This window comes from Eleginops maclovinus, chromosome 5 (assembly GCF_036324505.1).
Source record: "Eleginops maclovinus isolate JMC-PN-2008 ecotype Puerto Natales chromosome 5, JC_Emac_rtc_rv5, whole genome shotgun sequence".
Classification (NCBI taxonomy): Eukaryota; Metazoa; Chordata; class Actinopteri; order Perciformes; family Eleginopidae; genus Eleginops; species Eleginops maclovinus.
The window spans coordinates 3,097,684-3,119,068 of NC_086353.1; the positions used below are offsets into that span (position 1 = coordinate 3,097,684).

Below are 21,385 nucleotides of genomic sequence, written 5' to 3' on the forward strand. Positions count from 1 at the left end.
GAGGTGAACTGGGAACTCTCCAAGTAGCAGTCCACCTTCCATATTTTCATGTCTGTTCGGGGACTTGAACCGGCGACCCTACGATTCCCAATCCAAGCCCCTACTGACTGAGCCACTGCTGAACATTAGCAGAATAAGTCCTGCAAATGAAATTCAAATTATTGGACTCCTGACTGTGACTGTGATGGATCAGATCTTTAGACTTTTATTCCATTGTCTTAAACTTCTCTCCACAGTCGACCATTCGATGCATCAGTTCAGGAATCTTTTCTTCATCCCCCTCTTCTTGTTTTCTCATTTTCACAGCTCGAGGAGAATCAGATACAGCGAGCCTCATGTTTCTGTGAAAATGAAATGAATCAAGCTTTTCCCAGTTTTGTTTCAAGGCTGTTGGGACCCTTCTCTGGTCTTCGTACTTACAGAAATGAATGAAATCTTTATGACCTGTGTTCCTAGAGGACAACAACACAACGTTTGAATGCTTAATATGATTAGAAGGACCACCTCCCAGACTTTGCACTCACCCCTGAGTAGCTTGCTTATCGTGGTAGCTACATTTTCCAGCAATCAAAGTGACATTGTATCTTACAGCTTCTTGTTTTTGTTTTGATGGAGGTTCACATGAGGAGCATGCCAGAAACTATGGTAACAATCTTCTTCCTTTACAAACCGGGGAATCTGTCCACGGCTGAACTTCCTTCCACCACTGCATCCCTTTTGTAAAACTTCACTGCAAGGGTTAAATCTTATGCTGATGTTCTACTAATGCATGATCTCCTGGTGATTTGATGTATTCCTGCAGGATGCATCATGGAATCCCATCGATAACAAAGGATCAGGTCACTGCGACTCTAGTAGATTGCATTTCACTTTATAAAGCATCAATCAGGAAATGGTATTCAGTTTATTTCGATTCCATAAGATAACAGGATACAACTCACATTACATTTATCATGAGAAATATGAAGCTATCTTTGTTGTGTCTCGTCATGTCTGTTCATTCATGTATTTTGTTCAGTCTTGTCTGTTGACTTCCTGTTTTACTTTGTAGTAACCTCTCCCTCTCGTTGCAGATCACCTCACTTCCTCCCTTTGTGTGTTTTACCTCCACTGTGATTCTCGACCCCGCCCTGATTGTCTTCACCTGTGTCTCCTTACCTTGTCTATATATAAAAGGTAAAACATTTCAGAATTGGAAAAAAGTCAGATCTTTTACGAAAAAAGTGATAATTTTGAAAAAATAGCCTGAAATTTGGGAAAAATATCAGAAGTTTGAAAAGAAAATAGAAAGGAAACAAATTGGGAGACAAAAAGTGTGAGTTTTTAAAATAAGATGATCAGGGCCGCATTGAAATTTAGAAGAAAAGTCAGAACATGTTTTTAAAATGCAGAATTTTTAGGAAAAAGTAAAAATGTTGAAGAAAATAATCAGACAATTTAAATGTCGACATTTAGAAAAAAACTCACTAATTTGAAAGAAAGTCAGATCTTTTAGGAAAAAAAGTGATCATTTTGAAGAAATAGAAAGGCTTAAATGCCAAAGTTACTACATTATCTAAGATCTTTATTGTTTTGAAATAAAAGACACACACAAACATTTGACTAACTACATCTGTCTAGAACAGGGTTCCAGTAAAGCATTTTATTAATGAAAGAACCACCAGGTGGAGTTAGAGTCGCAGATGGGATTTATAAACAAACAAAGACAAGCATCTAAATTAAATTCTAAAATGTTAAAAAAGCACATGTCCATAAAACGATTTTTTTCAATCCAATCATAGTTTCCAGTTTACATTTTAAAATGTGTTTTTCTGTAGAGGGTATTTATACGAATGCTGCTGAGACCTACAGTAATATTAGTCACACAGAGAGAGAGAGAGATGTAGGAGGTGTGAGTAAAATTAAACATCCAAAGATTGCTTATTGTCATCAGATGATGTCCCACTGTGTTAAGAAAGAAAAGTCCAGATACCTTTACACTTTACACTCTCAGTACACTTTATTTATTCCCCATTTCAAACATAAACACGGAATGACTGGGTATAGATGTATCACAGTTGATATTCTCAAACTGAAACCAAAACTGTCAAGGGCTGAAACAATAACTCTTAAAACTGATGGATGATTTGGAAAACGATGGATATTGATGGTAACATTAATATGTGAATTCTGATCAAGGAGCTAAAACACAAAAGGCTTCTAAAGATATAAAGTAACCTTCAGTCAGAGATGATGTTTCCTGTGTATGCTGAGGTGCAGTACGGTTTTACAGCCAGGTATGCTATTGCTGTGGTAACCTGACCTCCACCTGCAGGAAACAGCTGCAGAAACAGACTCATCTTCTCCTTCAGATTCCAGATAAGCTACACTTTCAGCTTTTCACTCATGCAAAGTTCATTTACTACTTGTCTTGTAGCTACTATATTGATTTTGTAGAAATAATTTCTGGATTGATTTGGAGTCATAAGGTCACATAAAATGAGAGGTATTGGAAATATCAAGTCTTTTAGATGCAAAACTAAAACAGAAGTTTTAACAAATATGTTCATATAAAGAAGAAGGTGCACTTGATTCTAATAAAACAGAAGTGTGTCAAATGTTGAGTGCAATAATACAATTGTGCATAGATTACATAGAGGCTATTAAATCATTATTTTGTATTAAAATGTTGTAAAATCAAATTAAAAACTAATACAAGGAAGTTTGCATGGTCTGGGGTGTTAAAAAATAAGATTGGGCTGTCGAATATCCAACCTAGAACTAACTTCACTGCAGTTGCATTTCGTTCCTGAAATTGTAGTGGAGTGACACATCAGATCATTCGTCCTATCTTCGAAAAGAGTGGCGTGTGTGTGTTGTGAGGTGTCACCGTGTCTTACTCCGCGTTACCTCAAATCTTCATCCGTGAATTCACCCACTGTGATGGAGGAGGACAGAGAAGACAGATCCGGGGGAGATGGAGGAGGATATCCCCGGGCAGCCAAGCGGCTCCGCACGGAAGAGGAGGCCGGCGGAGAGGAGCTGGAGGACGGGGAGGATGAATCTGAGAAGGCGGTGGAGAGCAGCGTTACCACAGACACCAGGAGCAGGAGGACCGGAGGAAAGGTGGGGGACAGTTTCCATCAATCCTGCTGTTAAATATAACTAATGTTTGTGTCATAAGACAAGTCAAATATGATCTAGTTTCCACGAAATGACATTAAATGAAATATGATTAGAAAAACAGACAGTTATATTCATTCACATTTCTCACTATTATAATCACTGAAGAAATGAGAGAGAGGTCTAAGCTTGCAGAAAACGAAGGGGAAAAGTCCTATAGTCATATAAACTTCTTGCAGCGAGGGAGTGAAATACATATTGCTTATAAAAGTCACATCTCTGAGTATTTTTAGAAGTTCTTCATGGGGAGGTTATTTAAGGATGTTTTGCTGACTCTTTATGAGGAACACAGGGTTCCCAAACTCTAAATACATCCTCCAAGATGTTTTTTTTGGGTCGTTCCGAGAAGAGGTTTTGACGGTGCTTGAATCAGAATCAGAAAACCTTTATTCATCCCACTGAGGGGACATTTTCATTTGTACAGCAGAAAGAGCCAAAGACAGCAAGCGCTGGTGTTTCCCTGCAGCATCATGTAAGCCATGAGGCCTTTACGAAGGACGATGTAGTGACAGCAAACAGCATGACACTTTTTAATAAGGCTAGATAAGGTTTTTATGTCAAAGACTTAAAGTCGTTATAAGTTTGGCAGTTTGAAGTGTTGTTGAGCAACAAACTGAACCCCAAAATCCCTCTGATGTTCAGCCTAGCTATTAGAAAAGTAGCTCATGTGTAAGTAAAGCATATTCAGAGTAAAGATGCTCTTTGTTTCTTAGAAAAGTTCAATCTGTTAGAGAATAAACCTGGACTTTAGCTTCCCCATTGTATTCTTAAGAAGGAATTTTTTCCATTAAGTCAAGCCAACAGGAAACAGTTGCTTGACACTTGAGCGTGAAATGTGGTATGTTTTCATACATTAAATTCAGATTGTATAGACAGTAGAGCGGAAATGTTGCCACCTATTCTTTACAAACAGCAGAGCAAGAATATGACAAATGCATAACTTCACTGATCCGGCGTAGAGTCAGGGCATCCCCCAGGGTCAGACCCTAGAATTCGAGCGTACTGCTAACTGAAAGTTCACTCTCTGTCTTTTCTGCCCGCGAAGCAGCATAATGGCAGCTTGGAGTACAAAACAATAACATTTTGAGGTTAAATGCAATAAACAAACGCTCAAAATGTGGACAGCTTTACTTCTTCAAATTGTCATCTTGGACTTGGTTCAAATTGCCAATTCATTGACTCACTATCAGTTCTTGTGAAATAAATGTTAGAAGACAGAATGGGCCAAAGGCAGGCCCTGACCGTTGTGCTGCCCTAGGCATGATTTTAGCTAGCGTCACCCCCCTCAGTAGATATCTCTTCAACTCAATACATAATCTTTGAGACATAAACACTGCAACCTCTTAACCGTCTGTTGACAATGTCAATTTATATTTGAGGAGTTTTGAACTAAAATCCGGACATGTCTTACGCTCCTTTAATTAGCTTCAATACGGATTCTCAGAGGGTGTTTAACAGGCAAGACTCCTGTAGGGTGCAGATATTTGTATTTTCTTCTAGTGTTGTCTTTCATCTGAAGCTTTTCAAATCTTAATTCGTGTCTGCTGCTTATTCATTGTTAGTATCTGGCTCTGATCCTCTACTTGGAGTGACACTGTGGTCTGTCTTAGAGTTTCAGCCAGTGACAGGAAGTGGCTGAACTCAGCAGGAAGTTAGGCCATCTGTCCACCTTGATACAATGATATGTGGTGTCATACGTCAGTCTGTAACCGTGTTATGGTTCACGTTAGATCAAGCCGAACCCTGCAATCTAAAAACAGAGAAACATATACATATGATAAATATATAAGGATGTTTAAAAGATAACATATATGTAAAGCTCACTTGATGGTACCCGTATGGACATTTATTCTGGACCCAGTCATGTAGTTTCATCCTTATCGGATCAAATGTATAGTTAAAAATGTCAATTTAAAACGGACAAAAAACTAAATGTGGAAACGTTTTATATTATAGCTTCAAGGTTTCAGGGATGGATGGGAGGCTGCACACGTCAACAGATATATTTGTGCAATGCAGTGTTACATTTAAATATATTCAGCAGCTGTGAGTAAGAAGCATTGAGAACAACACACTCCTGCACTGCGTGGCGTCTGCGTGTGTGTGTTTTTATCTTGACCCACTGAAGGATGTAGGAGACTTTATTGAAGTCTCATCAAACAGTTTCCTCCCCTCCTCAGCAGATCAGTCAAAGCTCTGCAGACAGAGAACATCATGGGAAACAGATTGTAGTGAAGCAAGCAGGAACCCAACTGCAGTCAGCAGAAGAGGCAACAAGATAATTGCAGTTATTTATCAAAGAAAAACCTACAAAGTCCAAAAGCAGTCGGTCTGGTAGGCAAGCGATGACAATGAAGGACAGTCAAAACACTAGAAGAGAACTCTTTCAAAGGAAAAACAACACGCCTCACTGGTTGCGACGACAACCTTACAAAGAAACACGGGAAACACACGAGAGACTAATTAACTACTGAAACCCAGGTGGTACAAATCAGGGAATCAGGAAGTAAAACACAATGAGTCTCAAAAGGAGGGAACCATCCAAATAAACCATAAAAAAACCTGAGATCATGACTTACATTACCTGTGGTACCTGTGTGAGTATTGACTACCAATCAGATTTGTGGTTGGATAGCTAGCTCCCGCAGTCAACATCTTATTGCTTTTACACCAAAATGTCTTCTGGCACAGGTAAATGCTGTGTAAATGTTCCAAAGAGAGAGTGTGTGAAAGAAAGCCCCCGAGAAGTGTGCCGGACGTTAAAGCGTACCTTTGTAGTGGTCGAATGGTGGTACTACAACTTCGGTGTAAGTCCGTGGCGTCATTGGGGCCTAAAAATACTTTGTATCATTAACTCTGCCTTAGGAAAGTCACGTCTGTAAATCTGCATGTATTTTTTTGTGCTGTTTCAACCAACACGTACGAACAATTAAAAAGTCCTTATCAAAATCACTAGGCAGCGTACACACGGTTACGTTGCGTTGACGCTTGCTGGTTGGCGTGTCTGGCGGGTTAACGCGACCAACAACCAATCACATTAATCCCGCCGCAGTTTGATTGGCTACGCTTGTGCTGGCATATTTGCATACGCAGGATTTGATTGGAGGGCGCTTCCGTCGACGCTTGAAAAGTTGAACTTTTCTCAACTTTCACGGGGCAAAGCGAAGCAACGGAACCACAATGCAGTTCGGCAACGCTTGACCTCACCCCATTCAAAGTGAAAGGGAAGGTGCGTCAACGCAACGGAACCGTTCTGGACGGGCCATTAGAGTTGCTAAATGTGGTAAAAGCTGAATTGAGAGTTGCTTTCTCTCTCTACTCATTTGACAGAGCTTAGACCGGCCATCACAAAGCAGAGGTTGGATTTAGCGAAAACGCAAGTGCGTATGTTATGTGGGCCCAGTGGATCTGGAATATTGCTGGAAGATCTCAGGATGATCAGGATATTTTTGTACTTGAGCATAAGACCATTTGGCTTCATGCGCATTGAGCAACGCGCATAGGAATGAACCGGGCCCCGCCTCCAACAATGAACCTAGTTCTCTTTATACATCCATGGGCGGTTAGAGTGGTCGTCTACCAATAGAAAGCCCTGTCTACTTCCCACCGGCAACATTTCCATGGGCAAGAACCCCAAATAGCTCCCAATGACATAACCAATACCTGTGTGTTTAACCCTAACCCTAACCCTAGTCCAGCAGTGGCTCAGTCAGTAGGGGCTTGGACTAGGAATCGTAGGGTCGCCGGTTCAAGTCCCCGAAAAGACTTGAAATATGGAAAGTGGACTGCTTCTTGGAGAGGTCCCAGTTCACCTCCTAGGCCCTGCTGTGGTGCCCTTGAGCAAGGCACCAGACATCTCCAATCCCCCCCTCCCCATTGCTCCCCGGGCGCTGCACAATAGCTGCCCACTGCTCCTAGTACTAGGATGGGTTAAATGCAGAGGACACATTTCACTGTGTGTGCTCTGCTGTGTGCATGCATGTGACTAATAAAGAGGGTTTCATCCTCCGATTCTATCTATCTAACCCTTAAGGCTAATTTATGGTCGCTAATCGATGGCACCTTGTATGGAAGCCTGTTTCCCTGTATGATTGTGTGTGAAGTGGGTGAATGCAGGCTTGTATGTAAAAGTGCTTTGAAGGGTCGTAAAGACTGAAAATGCACAAATATAAACACAGTCCATTTACCATCCCGTCGGCCGAGACACCAAACAGACGGCAAAGGCAAAGGCTGAAGTCAATGTTTGAAGCTTTTGAACGGACCACTTCCTGCCACTTCCTCACACATCAGACTGACAGACGGACAGACAGACAGACAGACAGACAGACAGACGGATGGACAGACGGACCTACCACATCCGAGCGCTGCCAACTAGTTTTGCATTTCAATTATTCAAGTCTTTCGTCTCCTGTTTTTTTAATTAGCCTCCTCTTTGATGGAGCTAAGTGCTCTCAAACAGGGAAGAAAGATTAAAAATTGAATTTATCAAACCACCAATTAGATTTCAGTTCATGTGTTTCCACTGACTATTCATACCGTCCAAATCAAACCCAGGGTCCGGGTTATTTTACCTCCCCCATGATTTGCATGATGTTCTGACAGCATCACCTGCTGTTCTGCTGTGGATTATATTCAGAGGTGAAGCTCTCTGCAGACTTGAGCCGACATCAAAGCACCTTTGATCTCATGGTTATAAAAAAGAGAGAGAAGATCAAACAGGAATCACCAGTGGACGTGTAAAACTGACCCCAAACAGAGTGTTTCGGTGAATGGATGCAGAGTACAAATTAATCAGGAAATTATAAAACCATTTTTTAAGGTGGCTGGAATTTACCTTATGCTAAAACAGGTTACCTTATGGATCCATTCCTCTATGTTGGTGATTGATTGGTTTCTTCCCCACCTGCAGAGAGGTCTTTATTTGAAGCAGGCTTATATAAGAGACAAGCCTTTGATTTTAATTCACTCTATTTGACATTTAAATGTAACGCCATCTTTTCTGACCCGCTCCAAGTTGTCCATTCACTATTAGATTTGGTTTCAAATTAAAAGCCCTGTTGCACTTAAGCGGAGAGAATCCCTTAGTTTCATTTAGTGTTGTGTGTTATATAGGTTGTGTGCATGTAAATGGTCTGCAAGGGTTAAAAGCTGTGTGTTCCTCCAGAGGGAGTTCCTCTCCCACACTCCCCCTCTGCCTGAACGCCTCCATTGGACTCCTTTGTTTACTTCTGTAACATAATGACATCACTATGTAACACTGACGCTTCTATTGGTTAGCACTTTAACACAGTGCACGTGATAGGCTAAGGGGTGGGACATCTTTAAGCTGTTGACCAATCTCAACAGAGCCGGCCAGCTAACCAATCAGAGCAGACTGGGCTCTGGTTTCAGACAGAGGGTGAAAAGAGGTGCTGCAGCACAGGCAGTATGAGAACAATAAAGTGCTTTTTGAAGTATAGGCTTTAAATTTCGATATGAATGTTTATGACACAGAATCAAATTCATACAAACTAAGTATGGTAAAGAAGAGAGGGTTTTAAGACGGGTCAAAAATAGAACGAATAGTTGAGTTTCCTTATCAGACAGCAAAAATCTAATTCTAATCCAAAAATTCAGATTCAGGAAGGCCCCAATCTCACACACGCACGCGCACACACACACACACACACACACACACACACACACACACACACACACACACACACACACACACACACACACACACACACACACACACACACTGGGGTTTATAAATGATGTATTATTATGCCTGAGTTGCCACTTTCAAGGCTCGTTAGCTCAGCAGTAAACCGGGTAATGCTTACAGTGAAACGTCAGGTAAGGAAGAGGAGGAGGTGATGAAGATGAAGCCAGCAGGGGAGAGGAGGAGGAGGAGGATCTGACAGATTTGTGATGATATAGTGGCTTGGCTTGACAGGAAGGAAGCAACATTTCTTTGAATGCTCACCCTCAGGCCTACACACAGACACGCACACACACTAAATAAAGACCTGCATGCACCAGAAAAAGCAGAGGCCCAGTCACCATCGTGACCGGGTTGTTTGAGCTGCTCCTCCTCTGTACTCCTGCAGAGGAGAAACAACGATAGCAGATCTAAAGCTGTCACAAAGATAACTACGATTAGCACAATTACAGGAGAAACACTGCTTCAGTCATCGTGGTTAAGCTAGCTTGTGTCGTCGGAAATGTTTCCAGTGATTTATGAAATTACTCTTTACTCACAGTTAACAAAAGTCAAATCCAGACCCTTCAAGTGTGTGACTCATGAGAACATCTGTAACACCTTTTTTTTTTTTTTTACGCTCTGTATGTTTCCACCACCTGCTGCTCGCTTGCTGTTGCTATAGCAGCCCAGCCCAGCATAGGTGCACCTGTGCGCACACTCGACAGAACCGACCTCATTCTGCAAATGACTACGGTTTCAGTGAAGGCAGTGACTGAAGTTTGAGGTTAACACAGTCCATCACTGGAGCCAGAAAAAACTTATGCAGACCCACACGGGCTGCAGACACAGTGTGTGTGATAGGATGAGACAGCTGACAGTCAATGCACACACTTCTGCAGTCAACATACTCCAAATTTTATAGCACATCCCAGCTACTACTGTACCTGCCACTTCTTTGGTGTGGCAGCTGTTAAAGGTTGTTTGTGTTGATTGTTGAGTTCTGTTTTTATTGGAAGATAGATAGAATAGAATAGAATCGGAGGATGAAACCCTCTTTATTTGTCACATGCATGCACACAGCAGAGCACACACAGTGAAATTGGTCCTCTGCATTTAACCCATCCTAGTACTAGCAGGCACCTATTGTGCAGCGCCCGGGGAGCAATGGGGAGGGGGGATTGGAGGTGTCTGGTGCCTTGCTCAAGGGCACCACAGCAGGGCCTAGGAGGTGAACTGGGACCTCTCCAAGTAGCAGTCCACTTTCCATATTTCAAGTCTGTTGGGGACTTGAACCGGAATAAATCCACACACTCTTTGCTTATTTCTACCTTTTTAAATCAGAAGTGATCTTTTATTTTGTGTAAATGAGGGGGAAACCCTGAAACAAGTCAGACTAAAGTCAGAGTAACCCAGATTTGGTTGATTATTTACACTGCAAACTATAACAAAAGTTGCACAGTTGTTAGGAAAACAGCACACGGGTTAAGCTAAGCACTAGATCAAAATGTCCATCAAGACAAAGTGATGGACTGGTGCTGTGAGTCACAGATCTTATTCATGAAAAGGTCAACACCTCAACGATCAGAGTGTTTCCTGCTGTTGTTGGTGCTTAGAGTTTGAACCCCTGCAGCGGAAAAAACAGGTCAGGCTGCTAAATCTGCAGCACTTCCTGAGAGCGACAGCGAACTCTGATATGACCTTACCATCTCAGTGAAAAGATTTCCCGCCTGTAACCGTCAAGATTTCCTCTCAGCGAAACTCAGCAACAACACCGGAAAAGACCAATTTAGACCAACCTATTTTCTACGCTATGGACTTAAAATAAACATTTGACTATCACATTAAAGTTTCATGTAAAGTGAGATGATTAAAAAAACTAAACCATAATCTTCTAATTATAATCCGTCAGAAGATTTCACATCAGATTAACTGAGAATTCAACTTACTATGTGATGTTATTGTCAATTTAAGCAACATAATTGTGTATCGTGATATGTTCATATAGGACAAAAACAATTCTATTAAAAGATGATGAATCAGAATCAGAAGTAGGTTTACAGAAGAGACAATTATTTACTATTTAACAACTATTTAAAAAATCACATAACAATATTTACACGAAATATGAATACGTTAGAAACCGAGTACAGCACTGTATGTTGAATTATCGGCCCTGCCCAAATCAAGCACCCTTAACAGATCATGTGTTATTATTCATTTTGTATTTACAATATTTTTTATTTCTCTGCAGAGCGGTGTGGACGACACTCACTGTATCCCCCCCTCCCCGGTGGTTCACGTCCGAGGGCTCTGTGACGCCGTGGTGGAGGCCGATCTGGTGGAGGCGCTTGACAAGTTTGGCAACATCTGGTAACTCATTACACTTCTAAGGACTGAAATGTCAACAGATTTCACATCACTGTGTTAGGTTGGTTGAAAGCAATAATATTAAGTTTAAACTAAAATATATTAGGTTCAACTTAATATTATTGCTTTCAACTAACCTAACACAGTTAAGAGAAATCTGTTGACATAAGATGCTTAATTAAAGTCAATGTTTCAGTTTTTTAAAATGCTATGTATTTCTTTGACCTTGGAGAACAGTCTCACAAAATCTCATACAAACTCAAAACATGTCTAGCATGTTTGATTAAGTCTAGACTTTAATAACAGTCCCTCTTGAGTTTTGATTATTGAATCGACTACAGGACTGTCTGTAGCAGGCCTCTCACACACATTTAATGGCTGATGTGTTAAATAATTTACACATATTTGCCGGATATTGAGGTGCAGTCTGATGTGGTTCAGAATCAGAACAACAGGATTTGCAGACATTCATCACCATTAGAAACCTCTGCTGCTCACCCTGCAGATCATCAGGTTTTAATTTAAGGCTCAAAATCTCACAGTAGTTTCCTTCAGAAATGCTCCTTCTTGTTTCAATCATAGCATTATTATCGTAAGAGTCATTTTCGAATAGATTAAAGGAGCCGAAAGGGCGTTCAAAGAGATGATACTAACCATCATGAATTAACCGCTGCACACAGCCATGAGTGAGGAAACCAGAGTGAAGAGGATTATATAAAAGCTAGCCACATTTGTTTTGAAAAGGCAGCATTTTCCTGTGAGCTAGGGGATTTAGAACGCTCTCAGATGACAGAGCCAGTATCAGTATGTAAATGTGACTGGCATTTGCAATTCTTCAACTCTGAAGTAAAATCATTTTTTCCCCAGTTTTTCTCTGATTCATGTCAAAAACACATTTTGATTAGTTGGGGTTTTTTTTAGCAGTTGAGTTGTTTTTATTTAGTCATTTCAGTCGACATTGAAATCATTTTTCTTTTGGTAACTTCTGAACCTTTTTGAAAAATATAAAAATGAATTGACTGTCAACAATGTTGGACTCTTTTATAAATCTTACAGAACTTCCACCTACACCGAACATCTAAAACTGTTTTGCCTAGAATCTTGTAAAACAGTAGACCTACTTTCCATAGAGCTCTGTAATACAAAAAAACAGCAGCTCGAACCTTGAGCTTGCACGTGGGAAGTGTCTTTACACACCACGTTGCAGGAAACACCACCATTTAAACTGCATTGCAAAAAACTACAAACCCACGAGACATAGTAAAACAAAGACACGATATGAATTAATCTGAGAAAGAAATGTATAAATGAATAAAAAGCCAAGAGAATGAAAACAAATACAAGATCAAATAGAATAAGACAGGTTTAAAAGCCACAGTAAAGCTGCAATGCAGTGCAAGATTTGATTTAATTAAAGGCAGCAGCAAACAGAAACATCTTTAACCTTGATTTAGTAAACCTCTTCTTCTCTGGTTTTAGTTACGTGATGATGATGCCGTTTAAGCGCCAGGCTCTGGTGGAGTTCGACAGCGTGGAGAGTGCGGAGCGCTGCGTGTCGAGTGGAAATCGTGAAGCCGTGTGCATCGCCGAGCAGCAGGCCTTCTTCAACTTCTCCACCAGCCAGAGGATCACCAGACCCACCAACGCAGACGACCCCAGCAGCGGAAACAAAGTCCTGCTGCTCTCCGTCCAGAACCCGCTGTACCCCATCACCACCGTGAGTTCAGCTGAAGCTCCTCCATCAGAACCATAACTTCCTTTTCCTGTTTGTCTAAAACTACATCTGCTGAGCCTCCATAACCAGAGCTTTACTGAGATGAATTATCTCTACTTTTACTTCAAAATCATCCATCTATCACATCCTTATCTTACCCATAATGCACTTTTGACATACTTATCATGGCTTAGGATGTGGGTAAGACTTTCACTCACACTTGCACAAAGACATGTATTTCATTTAAAATGATCTTTTCTCATATCTGTGTATACTCTGTGTCTTATTGTTGTTATTTTTATTCATACTGTTATTGTTTTTATTTCCATTTTTCTCTCAGGATGTCCTGTACACCGTCTGCAACCCGATCGTTAACGTCCTGCGCATCGTCATCTTCAAACGCAACGGCATCCAGGCCATGGTGGAATATCCTTATCATTATTTATTTATTGTCCTTTCTATAATATACTTAGTTCCATTTCACCCATGAAATACAGTTTAATTCAATTGAAGCTGCAGTTAAAGGTCCTTATTCAGCCTTTTTGGTTTTCCCTTTCCCTTAAGTGAGTTATATAGATTTGTGTGCATGTAACTGGTCTCCAAGGGCTAAAATCCCAAGGTGAGTTTCTCTCCTACACACTCCCCCATCACCACCGGGAGTCCATCTGAAACTCCACCATCAGCATCAAAAGTGACATCACTATGTTACACTCACACTTCTGTTGGCTAGCGCTCCAACACATTGCTCGGGATAGGCTAAGAGGCGGGACATCTCTAATCGGTTGACCAATCGCAACAGAGCCGGCCAGCTAACCAATCAGAGCAGACTGGGCTCTGATTTCAGACAGAGGGTGAAAAGAGGTGCTGCAGCACAGGCAGTATGAGAAACATAAAGAGCTTTTTGAACATTAAAGCATGGAGAGTTAGAGGCACTAAAAACAAATATGAACCAGAAAAAGAGCGTTATCGGGCCCCTTTAAGAAATGAACAGCCTCTTTAACTTCAGTGTTACTGCAGTAGATAGAATGTGACGATGTGCACATTTAAAATCATATAAGATTTCGATTCACTGAAGCTGACAGTAGACCTTTTTGAGGACAGTGAAGGTCTTGTTGCTCCCCTCTGATTGGCTGCCAGCTGTTTATAATGATGAGTCACCCTTAACAATCTTGTTAACATTTGAGTCAGTGGAGGACGCTCAGAAGGCCAAACTGGCTCTGAACGGGGCCGACATCTACGCCGGCTGCTGCACACTCAAGATCGAGTACGCTCGGGTAAACACACACACACACACACATACACACACAGGGCTCTGGACAAACACACACTCAGGTGCATGCACACATACACAGCCTCAGTCTCATGCCCACGCACACACACCCACCCAGAGGTGCTGAGCTCTGTCGCCCCCTGCAGCCCAACAGACTGAACGTCGTCCGCAATGACAACAGCAGCTGGGATTACACCAAGCCCTTCCTCCTGCAGCGAGGTAGGACACACACACACACACACACACACACACACACACACACACACACACACACACACACACACACACACACACATACTAGAAAGAAGGGCTTTAAAGAGGCTATTTCAATTGTGAATATGGCCCCAGGGGCTATGTTCAAAAAACGTTTCGAGAATGTTAACTTAATTAGATCCTATCCTAATTGTTTGCAAGGAGTCATAGGATAATAGTGATTTAAAAATATTTTCTGAGGAAACCTTGTGAGGATGGTATGAATCAATACTTTGAATCTGTGAATATTGTTTATTCTTTCCAGGATATAGTCTGTAAGAGGAAATTCAGCTCTTTGAAATATAATAAATAATCTAAAAGCTCCTGATCATGTATATAACACTATTCTGGTAATGATCAGGTTTTCAAAGAATGCATCAAGTGTGTTAACAACATGGTGAGAAATCAAGGCACATCTGCAAAAAGAGGTATAGAGACAATCGAAACATGCAAACATAGAGAGGAGATACCATGCAAACATCTTAGAATATCAAGAATAAGACTCAAAACCAGGACACTAATATGCATTTGAACACAATCCTACAATGTCCAGTCACGTAGATTTCAACCTAGTCTTGTTTGAATCTGAATATATAATGTGTGTTTTCTTCAGTAAAATCCTCAACTGCTTTGCACATGTAGTCCTGAAGGAACAATGTAATGTTGTAGTTGTGCCTTCGCATCACTAAATGGCTGCAGTGAGATGCGGTTAAATTATTCCTGGTGTGAAGGTTGAAGTAAGGTGGAGCTCTGCCTGGAGACTCAGAGGTTAAACTGCAGCCTGAAGGTGGTGCTGAAAATAGATTTCCATCACAGAGGGAGCACTCACTTTCCCCACCCGCTGCTCCGGCCTTATGTGGCCTGTTGCCACTGCGACCATTACACCAACACACACTTCACCCAGTTGTGTATGTGTGTGTGTGTGTGTGTGTGTATGTGTGTGTAAGAGAGAGGGAGAGTCACTGATACTAGCAACAACCTTTCTGTCAGCTGTTATCAAGTTAAGGTTTCCGTGTTTGTGTGTGTTGCAGAGCGGGGAAAAGGGAGGCAACGACAGGCCATCCTGGGAGAGCACCCATCCAACGGCTATGGTACGGTGTGTTTTCAAAGATTCAAAGGCTTTATTTTGAAAAGTAAAGTAGCTACAGTGTTATTATGAAGAAGTTATGTTGAAAATCGTAACTCCTTCAACAATCCAACATACATATATATAAGACATAAAACAATAAAACAAAACAAAAATATTGCAAGTAGTGAAATGTGGTACTTTGCCAAATGGAGGGCCAGCAAGAGCTTTAAATCCATGGTGGAAAGGGGATAAAATATGGTCCAGTGTTTTTCCACTGCACGTGGGGAAGCTGGTTGCATCTCAGCTACTCTCCCGCCATCTGTCCATACATTCCTGCAGTGTTTCTAACCCTTATGATATAAAGTTCATGGTCAAACCCTGGAGTTGTGTCTGTCTCTGAAGGCCCGCACTGCCCCCTGCTGCCTCTGCCGGCCAACAGCAGGTACAGGAGGAGCAGTGAGGAGGTGCACGACATGATAACCTACCCGCTGCTACACCATAAGACCTCCTCTTCCTCCTCCTACATGGGCCACCCCGCCTCCAGCTCAGTGGCCATGGTGAGCGGCCTCCATCCTGCAAAGATGAACTGCGGCCACATCTTCAACATCTTCTGTCTTTATGGCAACGTGGAGAAGGTGGGAGTGCTCATATTTTGGAATACCTCATTGTGTCACCTGTCAAAAATATGGGGGAAATTATCTTAAATTCTGACCTGATTGGTTGTTTTTGCAGGTGAAGTTCATGAAGAGTGTTGCGGGCACGGCGTTGGTGGAGATGGGGGATGAGTACGCTGTGGATCGAGCCGTGACTCACCTCAACAGCCTCAAAGTGTTTGGCAAAAAACTCAACGTCTGGTGAGTCTTAATATCTTAATTCCCACTGTCTAAAATGACATGGCTGTGAATATTTAGTCTCCAGAGCAGCTTATATTAACATTAATCAAGTTTGAATTAAGTATTTGCTGGACTCATTTCAGACGAATGCCTCTTCACAGTTTTCTCCCATGCAACACGCAAACATCATTAGCCTATTTCTCCCATCTGGTTTACTTTATCATCCCTCCCTCCTTCTTTTCTCCCGCCTTCTCCTCTCAGTGTGTCCAAACAGCAGGCGGTGATTCCCAGTCAGGTGTTTGAGCTGACTGACGGCAGCAGCAGCTACCAGGACTTCAGTCTGACCAGAAACAACCGCTTCAGCAGCTCCCAGAGCAGCAGGAACATCATCCAGCCGCCAGCCGCCGTCCTGCACTTCTATAATGCCCCGCCCACCCTCACCGAACACCAGCTGCAGAAGGTGAGGTCACACCTGCATGAGGGGTTGTCATTGTAGGAAATGTTGGATGAGCTTTCTGAAGAGGTGTAAACTGAGAAAGTAATGGGGCCCAGGATTGAGCTCTGGGGGACACCTTCAGTGATAAGATGCCGTTTTAAGAGCACTTGTCATATTGAATACATTTGTTAGGAAGTTGAGATTTGTTAGGATATTTAGGATACTTCTCGTCATACTGTATACTGTATCTATGTTTAACTTCAACCATTTAAAGGGCGGTGGTGGCGAAGTACATAGGGGCTTGGCCTGGGAACTGGAAGGTCACCAGTTCAAGTCCCCGAAAGACCAAGTGCCACCGTGGTGTCCCTGAGCAAGACACTGGTTACCTACACTGCTCCCCGGGCGCCGTACATAATGGCAGCCCACTGCTCCTAACACTAGGATGGGTCAAATGCAGAGACCGCATTTCGTTGTCCTAGTACTTGTACTCTGTGCAATGACAATAAAGTTGAATCTTCATCTTCATCATCTTCAACTTCAACCATTTAAAACATCCAAACAGCAGCTTCGAATCAGACCTGCCGAATATGCGTTTAATCATGTTATTTGTGTTTCTTTCTTAATAATGAGACAGATATGTGAAATGATTATTGTATAAATCACAGGCTGTTCTGCGTAAGTCCTTGTTTCCCATAAATTCTACATTACAGGTAGAACGTGCATCACTACTAGAGAGACCTACAGAGCCACGATGGAGTGTAATCTTCGTTTGAAGGCTGGAAAAAAAAGCAGGACCAATCCTTTTCATTAAAAAAATACTCAGTCTGAACTCTCTTTCCTTTTCTCATCTGCAGCTCTGTACTGAACACAACGTTCCCATCTTCATCAAGTTCAAGATCTTCGATGCGAAACGTGAGTTTGAGCAATCATACAACATAGGAGGTCTTACAAGATATGGCAGATCTTTAAACTCAGACATATTTTCCTCTCTCCTCATTTTTTCTGCTTCCTCGTTGTTTTTCCCCTCCTCCTCCTCCTCCTCCTCTTCTTAATCCCACCAGCTAGCTCTAAGACTCTGTCTGGTCTGCTGGAGTTTGACAGTAAAACTGAAGCTGTGGAAGCTCTGACCGTCCTCAACCATCACCAAATCAGAATACCAAGTAAGACCTCGACTGACGCACACAGACAGTAGGATAGGTTTACAGGCAAAGAACAATAAGGTGGCATGTAGACTTTGGGATCAATAAAACCCAAACATTTTCTTTCTGCTTCACCTTAACAAACAACAAACAGTGTATTGATCTGCTCAGCAAACTTCCCCTCACTGACCACAGGAAAGCTCTGAACTCACTGCAGCTGTTCTTTGAGATAATTGTTTTAATTGTTCATTCCTCAGAAAAAGAGATCGAAAGGGAAGAGGCAGATTTCTTAGAATATCACTTGTGGCTGTGATGATGCATTCAAAGCATCTCTATTATCTTCTTTATCTTGGAGTCGGCACTGCATTGATATTAGTATGTTGACAATGATTAAAATGATTGTATGTTAGCATGTTAGAATAAAAGTATTTGCATGCTAACATCTATGAGCATGCTTTGCTGTATTTAGTCAATTAGTATGCTCACACAAGCATTAAGCTCGACGCACAGCTGGCTGTTGTTTTGAAGGATGAAGTGAAATACGTTTTTTACTCGAAGCGTACTCAGAGCACAGACTTCTACCAAAGCCACAATGCCATATGTTGAACATTGAAGTGATTTTTTGTGTATCTGTGTATCAAAATGATGTGCGCTCATGCTACACCCTTCCACGTTGTTTCATAAAAATCATTATGTAGCATACAAACAGACAACAAACTAAAACATAAGCTCCAAAAACAGTGAGAGTTCATATGATCACATGATCAAAACATATCTCATACTGGTTGAAAAACAACAACAACAACATGTTATGAACTGTAGCTGCTGGCTGGACTCAGGAGGTGACGTCATCCAGCACCAAGCAGCACTAACAGCGTTCAGCACTAGATGTCAGGCTCACACAGATCTAGTAAAACAAACAACAACAACAACAACAGAAACAGAGGGAGGCAACCTCTCTGCTGGGATGAAGGTTCATCACACTCCATGAAGTTTGCCTGTAAAATAGACTCAATGTGTTGATTATATCTGACTAAAACCTTTCCCACAGGCACAATGAGAAGGATTTTCCTAAAAAAACAAGGTATAGACTCGTGCAGAAACAAACCCCCTTAATCATCACCTTTGACCCACTAGACGTTTAAGGCAGTGTCTGTATCCGCCATGCAGTGCAGTCCTGTGTCTGTACTTTCTTTACATTATGCTCAATGTCAAATGTAACTTCCTGATGCCTCCAGATCGAAATCATACAAGAAAAGTCTTCAAAAAGCAAAAGCAAATATAGAGATACAAAGAGCCAAAATGACAAAGTCGGTTCCAAAGTTTGGGAGTTCGCTTTCGCCTGCTAACAAGCACCGTCACTTTTTTGTGCCAGGAATAAGGGGCCAACTTTGAACTAATTGCAACCAAAACATCCTACTCATTGTGCTTTTAGCAGTGTTTAATTATTTGTATATATTTTAATATACCTGCTCTCCCTCTCTGACCTGCAGACAGCTCCAACCCCTTCACCCTGAAACTCTGCTTCTCCACCTCCTCCCATCTGTGAGAACAGAAACAAGATGGCCGCCACAGTTCAGCCAAGTCTTTCTGGATCAGAGAGGAAGTGTTATGCTTTCCAAAAAGAGAAAATGATCCACAGAAGATTTGAGATTTTGCTTTGAGCTGTTTGAATGGTTGGTATGTGTGTTTCTCATTGATTTGGGCAGGAAGTGATTGAAAAAGAAAAGCACCTTAATGACTGTGCAGTAAACATATTGAGTAATAGTGTGATAAGCTTCCTTTGAAACATGAGTGCTGTAAGTCGCCAGAGGAAAAAACTTCTGCTCAGGCTAAAATGTAAATACACGTTCACCTAAACAGTTTCATTAAATCACAATCAAATGACTTTATCATCCACAAACTGGCCCTTGCATACGTATCATGCAGATAGCTATAAATAGATGAGTAAACATATTAATACTAAGTCACAGTGAAAAATCTTTTTGGACGGCGTTGTATTTGTTGTAGCAGGATGTTGAACAAAACTCAGGGAGGTATTAGTAAAAAGTGAAAATCCATCCAATATCGGAGCAACATTTGACAATCCTGTAATATTTTTTATATGTTTTAATATGTCATTTTGGTTTGGCATTGGTTGGGTTTTACAGTAGGCTGTGTGTTTTATTTTATTTTAAGTTATTTTATTAAATAGGTTTTGTTAATTATAGATTGTGTTGGATTTAACCTTCCATGTTTATGTATTTTTTATTTGTATTTGTAGTAAAGGCAAAAGAAATGGAGGACAAAAAACCTTGGTCCAGGAAAGTGTTTTTCAATTGTTTTAAAATGACAGTGTTTATAGAAGTGGGGGCTGATTCTTGCTTTACTTTTAAGTCATTATTTATTAAATCTATGTTTACAGAAACAAATCATCATGAGTATAAAATCCTTTTTTTAGTTTTGGTTGCTTGAACTGTGACTTTTTAAGTAGCAATACTTTCCGTGTATACTTCTCCATTGCATTCAATTCTCATGTAGATGCAGAGTACATGAGAGCTGTTATTGCAGTTATAGTGAACTGTATCTGCAACTAAAAAACACAACAATATCTGACATATTATCAACCTTTAAGTAGCTGGTGGACAAACGCCGCTCCAATGTAATGATCATGTCGTTCTGTGTCTTCTGGATGTTCATCAGGTCAGCTGTTTGACTTGAAGATAGCCACAACTACTTAATAAGTTTGTATTTTCAGCTGCAAGCAAGTTTCCTTTAAAGAAAACAAATAATTAATGCTGTTTTAAAACATGGTGCTGGGTCATACCATGAAAGCAATTACTGTAAATTACATGAGATGAGGAACAGCTAGCATTATGCTAAAATTTAAAAACTATATCGCTCAAAACGTCAGCAGACTTAATGCATCCAATTTAGTTTAACCACTATTTCCTTACATATAGGACCTTGAGGTCAACGCATAATAAGAATGAAATGCTAAACATTCTACATGCTGTTACGATGCTACCATGTTAGCATAAATCTGTTTGAACGTCTCCACGTCTATTTCCTCTACAGTCATCTGGAAAATGATTATATATTGTAAATGTAATTATTCAACGTTGTAAGTAGCACAAACTACATTTTACAGATAAAACTTAAAACTTTTGGCATGGACTGACACCACTAGAGAGAAGGGAGACTTTATGTGTGTGTGATTTGGGGCAAACAGACCCATTAAAATATATGAAAGCACATATTTTTGATGGTGAATGATGCTGTGAAAAGAACTGTCTTTGTCCTCGTGTATGATTTTAATGAAAAAGAGACAATCACAAAGTACTTGTCTTTACCTATTGATGTTGATTGTAATAAAAGTTGTTTATTTGACTGTAGCTGGTTTTTATGTTTTCATCTATAATTCAGAGAGTAAATAACGTTAGATCTGAATCCTATGTAAGCCTCCACCCTGCGCCAA

At 41.0% G+C, this 21,385-nt stretch overlaps 1 protein-coding gene across 2 annotated transcripts; it reads left to right on the forward strand.

Annotated features, from left to right (window-relative positions):
• The first annotated feature begins 2,812 nt into the window (after nucleotides 1-2,812).
• Nucleotides 2,813-21,297, forward strand: LOC134864110 (heterogeneous nuclear ribonucleoprotein L-like). Of its 2 annotated transcripts, none has more exons than XM_063882886.1 (13): nucleotides 2,813-3,105; nucleotides 11,100-11,218; nucleotides 12,695-12,932; nucleotides 13,270-13,355; nucleotides 14,107-14,203; nucleotides 14,346-14,418; nucleotides 15,483-15,542; nucleotides 15,923-16,155; nucleotides 16,253-16,374; nucleotides 16,615-16,813; nucleotides 17,644-17,701; nucleotides 17,855-17,949; nucleotides 19,422-21,297. In XM_063882886.1, the coding sequence occupies exons 1-12, from the start codon at nucleotides 2,923-2,925 to the stop codon at nucleotides 17,914-17,916; spliced, it is 1,530 nt and encodes a 509-aa protein (XP_063738956.1). In that variant the 5' UTR covers nucleotides 2,813-2,922; the 3' UTR covers nucleotides 17,917-17,949; nucleotides 19,422-21,297. The 2 variants fall into 2 exon arrangements, with proteins under 2 accessions (XP_063738956.1, XP_063738955.1); XM_063882885.1 differs by having other exon boundaries at nucleotides 2,815-3,105; nucleotides 17,851-17,949.
• Nucleotides 21,298-21,385: the final 88 nt, after the last annotated feature.

Bases quoted from the DNA above. Each gene is read 5' to 3' on its own strand.
- LOC134864110 (XM_063882885.1), top strand. From the start codon at position 2,923: ATGGAGGAGGACAGAGAAGACAGATCCGGGGGAGATGGAGGAGGATAT. The intron at 14,419-15,482 runs GTAGGACACACA...TGTGTGTTGCAG, and splicing joins GCCCTTCCTCCTGCAGCGAG to AGCGGGGAAAAGGGAGGCAA. The intron at 17,950-19,421 runs GTAAGACCTCGA...TCTGACCTGCAG, and splicing joins TCACCAAATCAGAATACCAA to ACAGCTCCAACCCCTTCACC.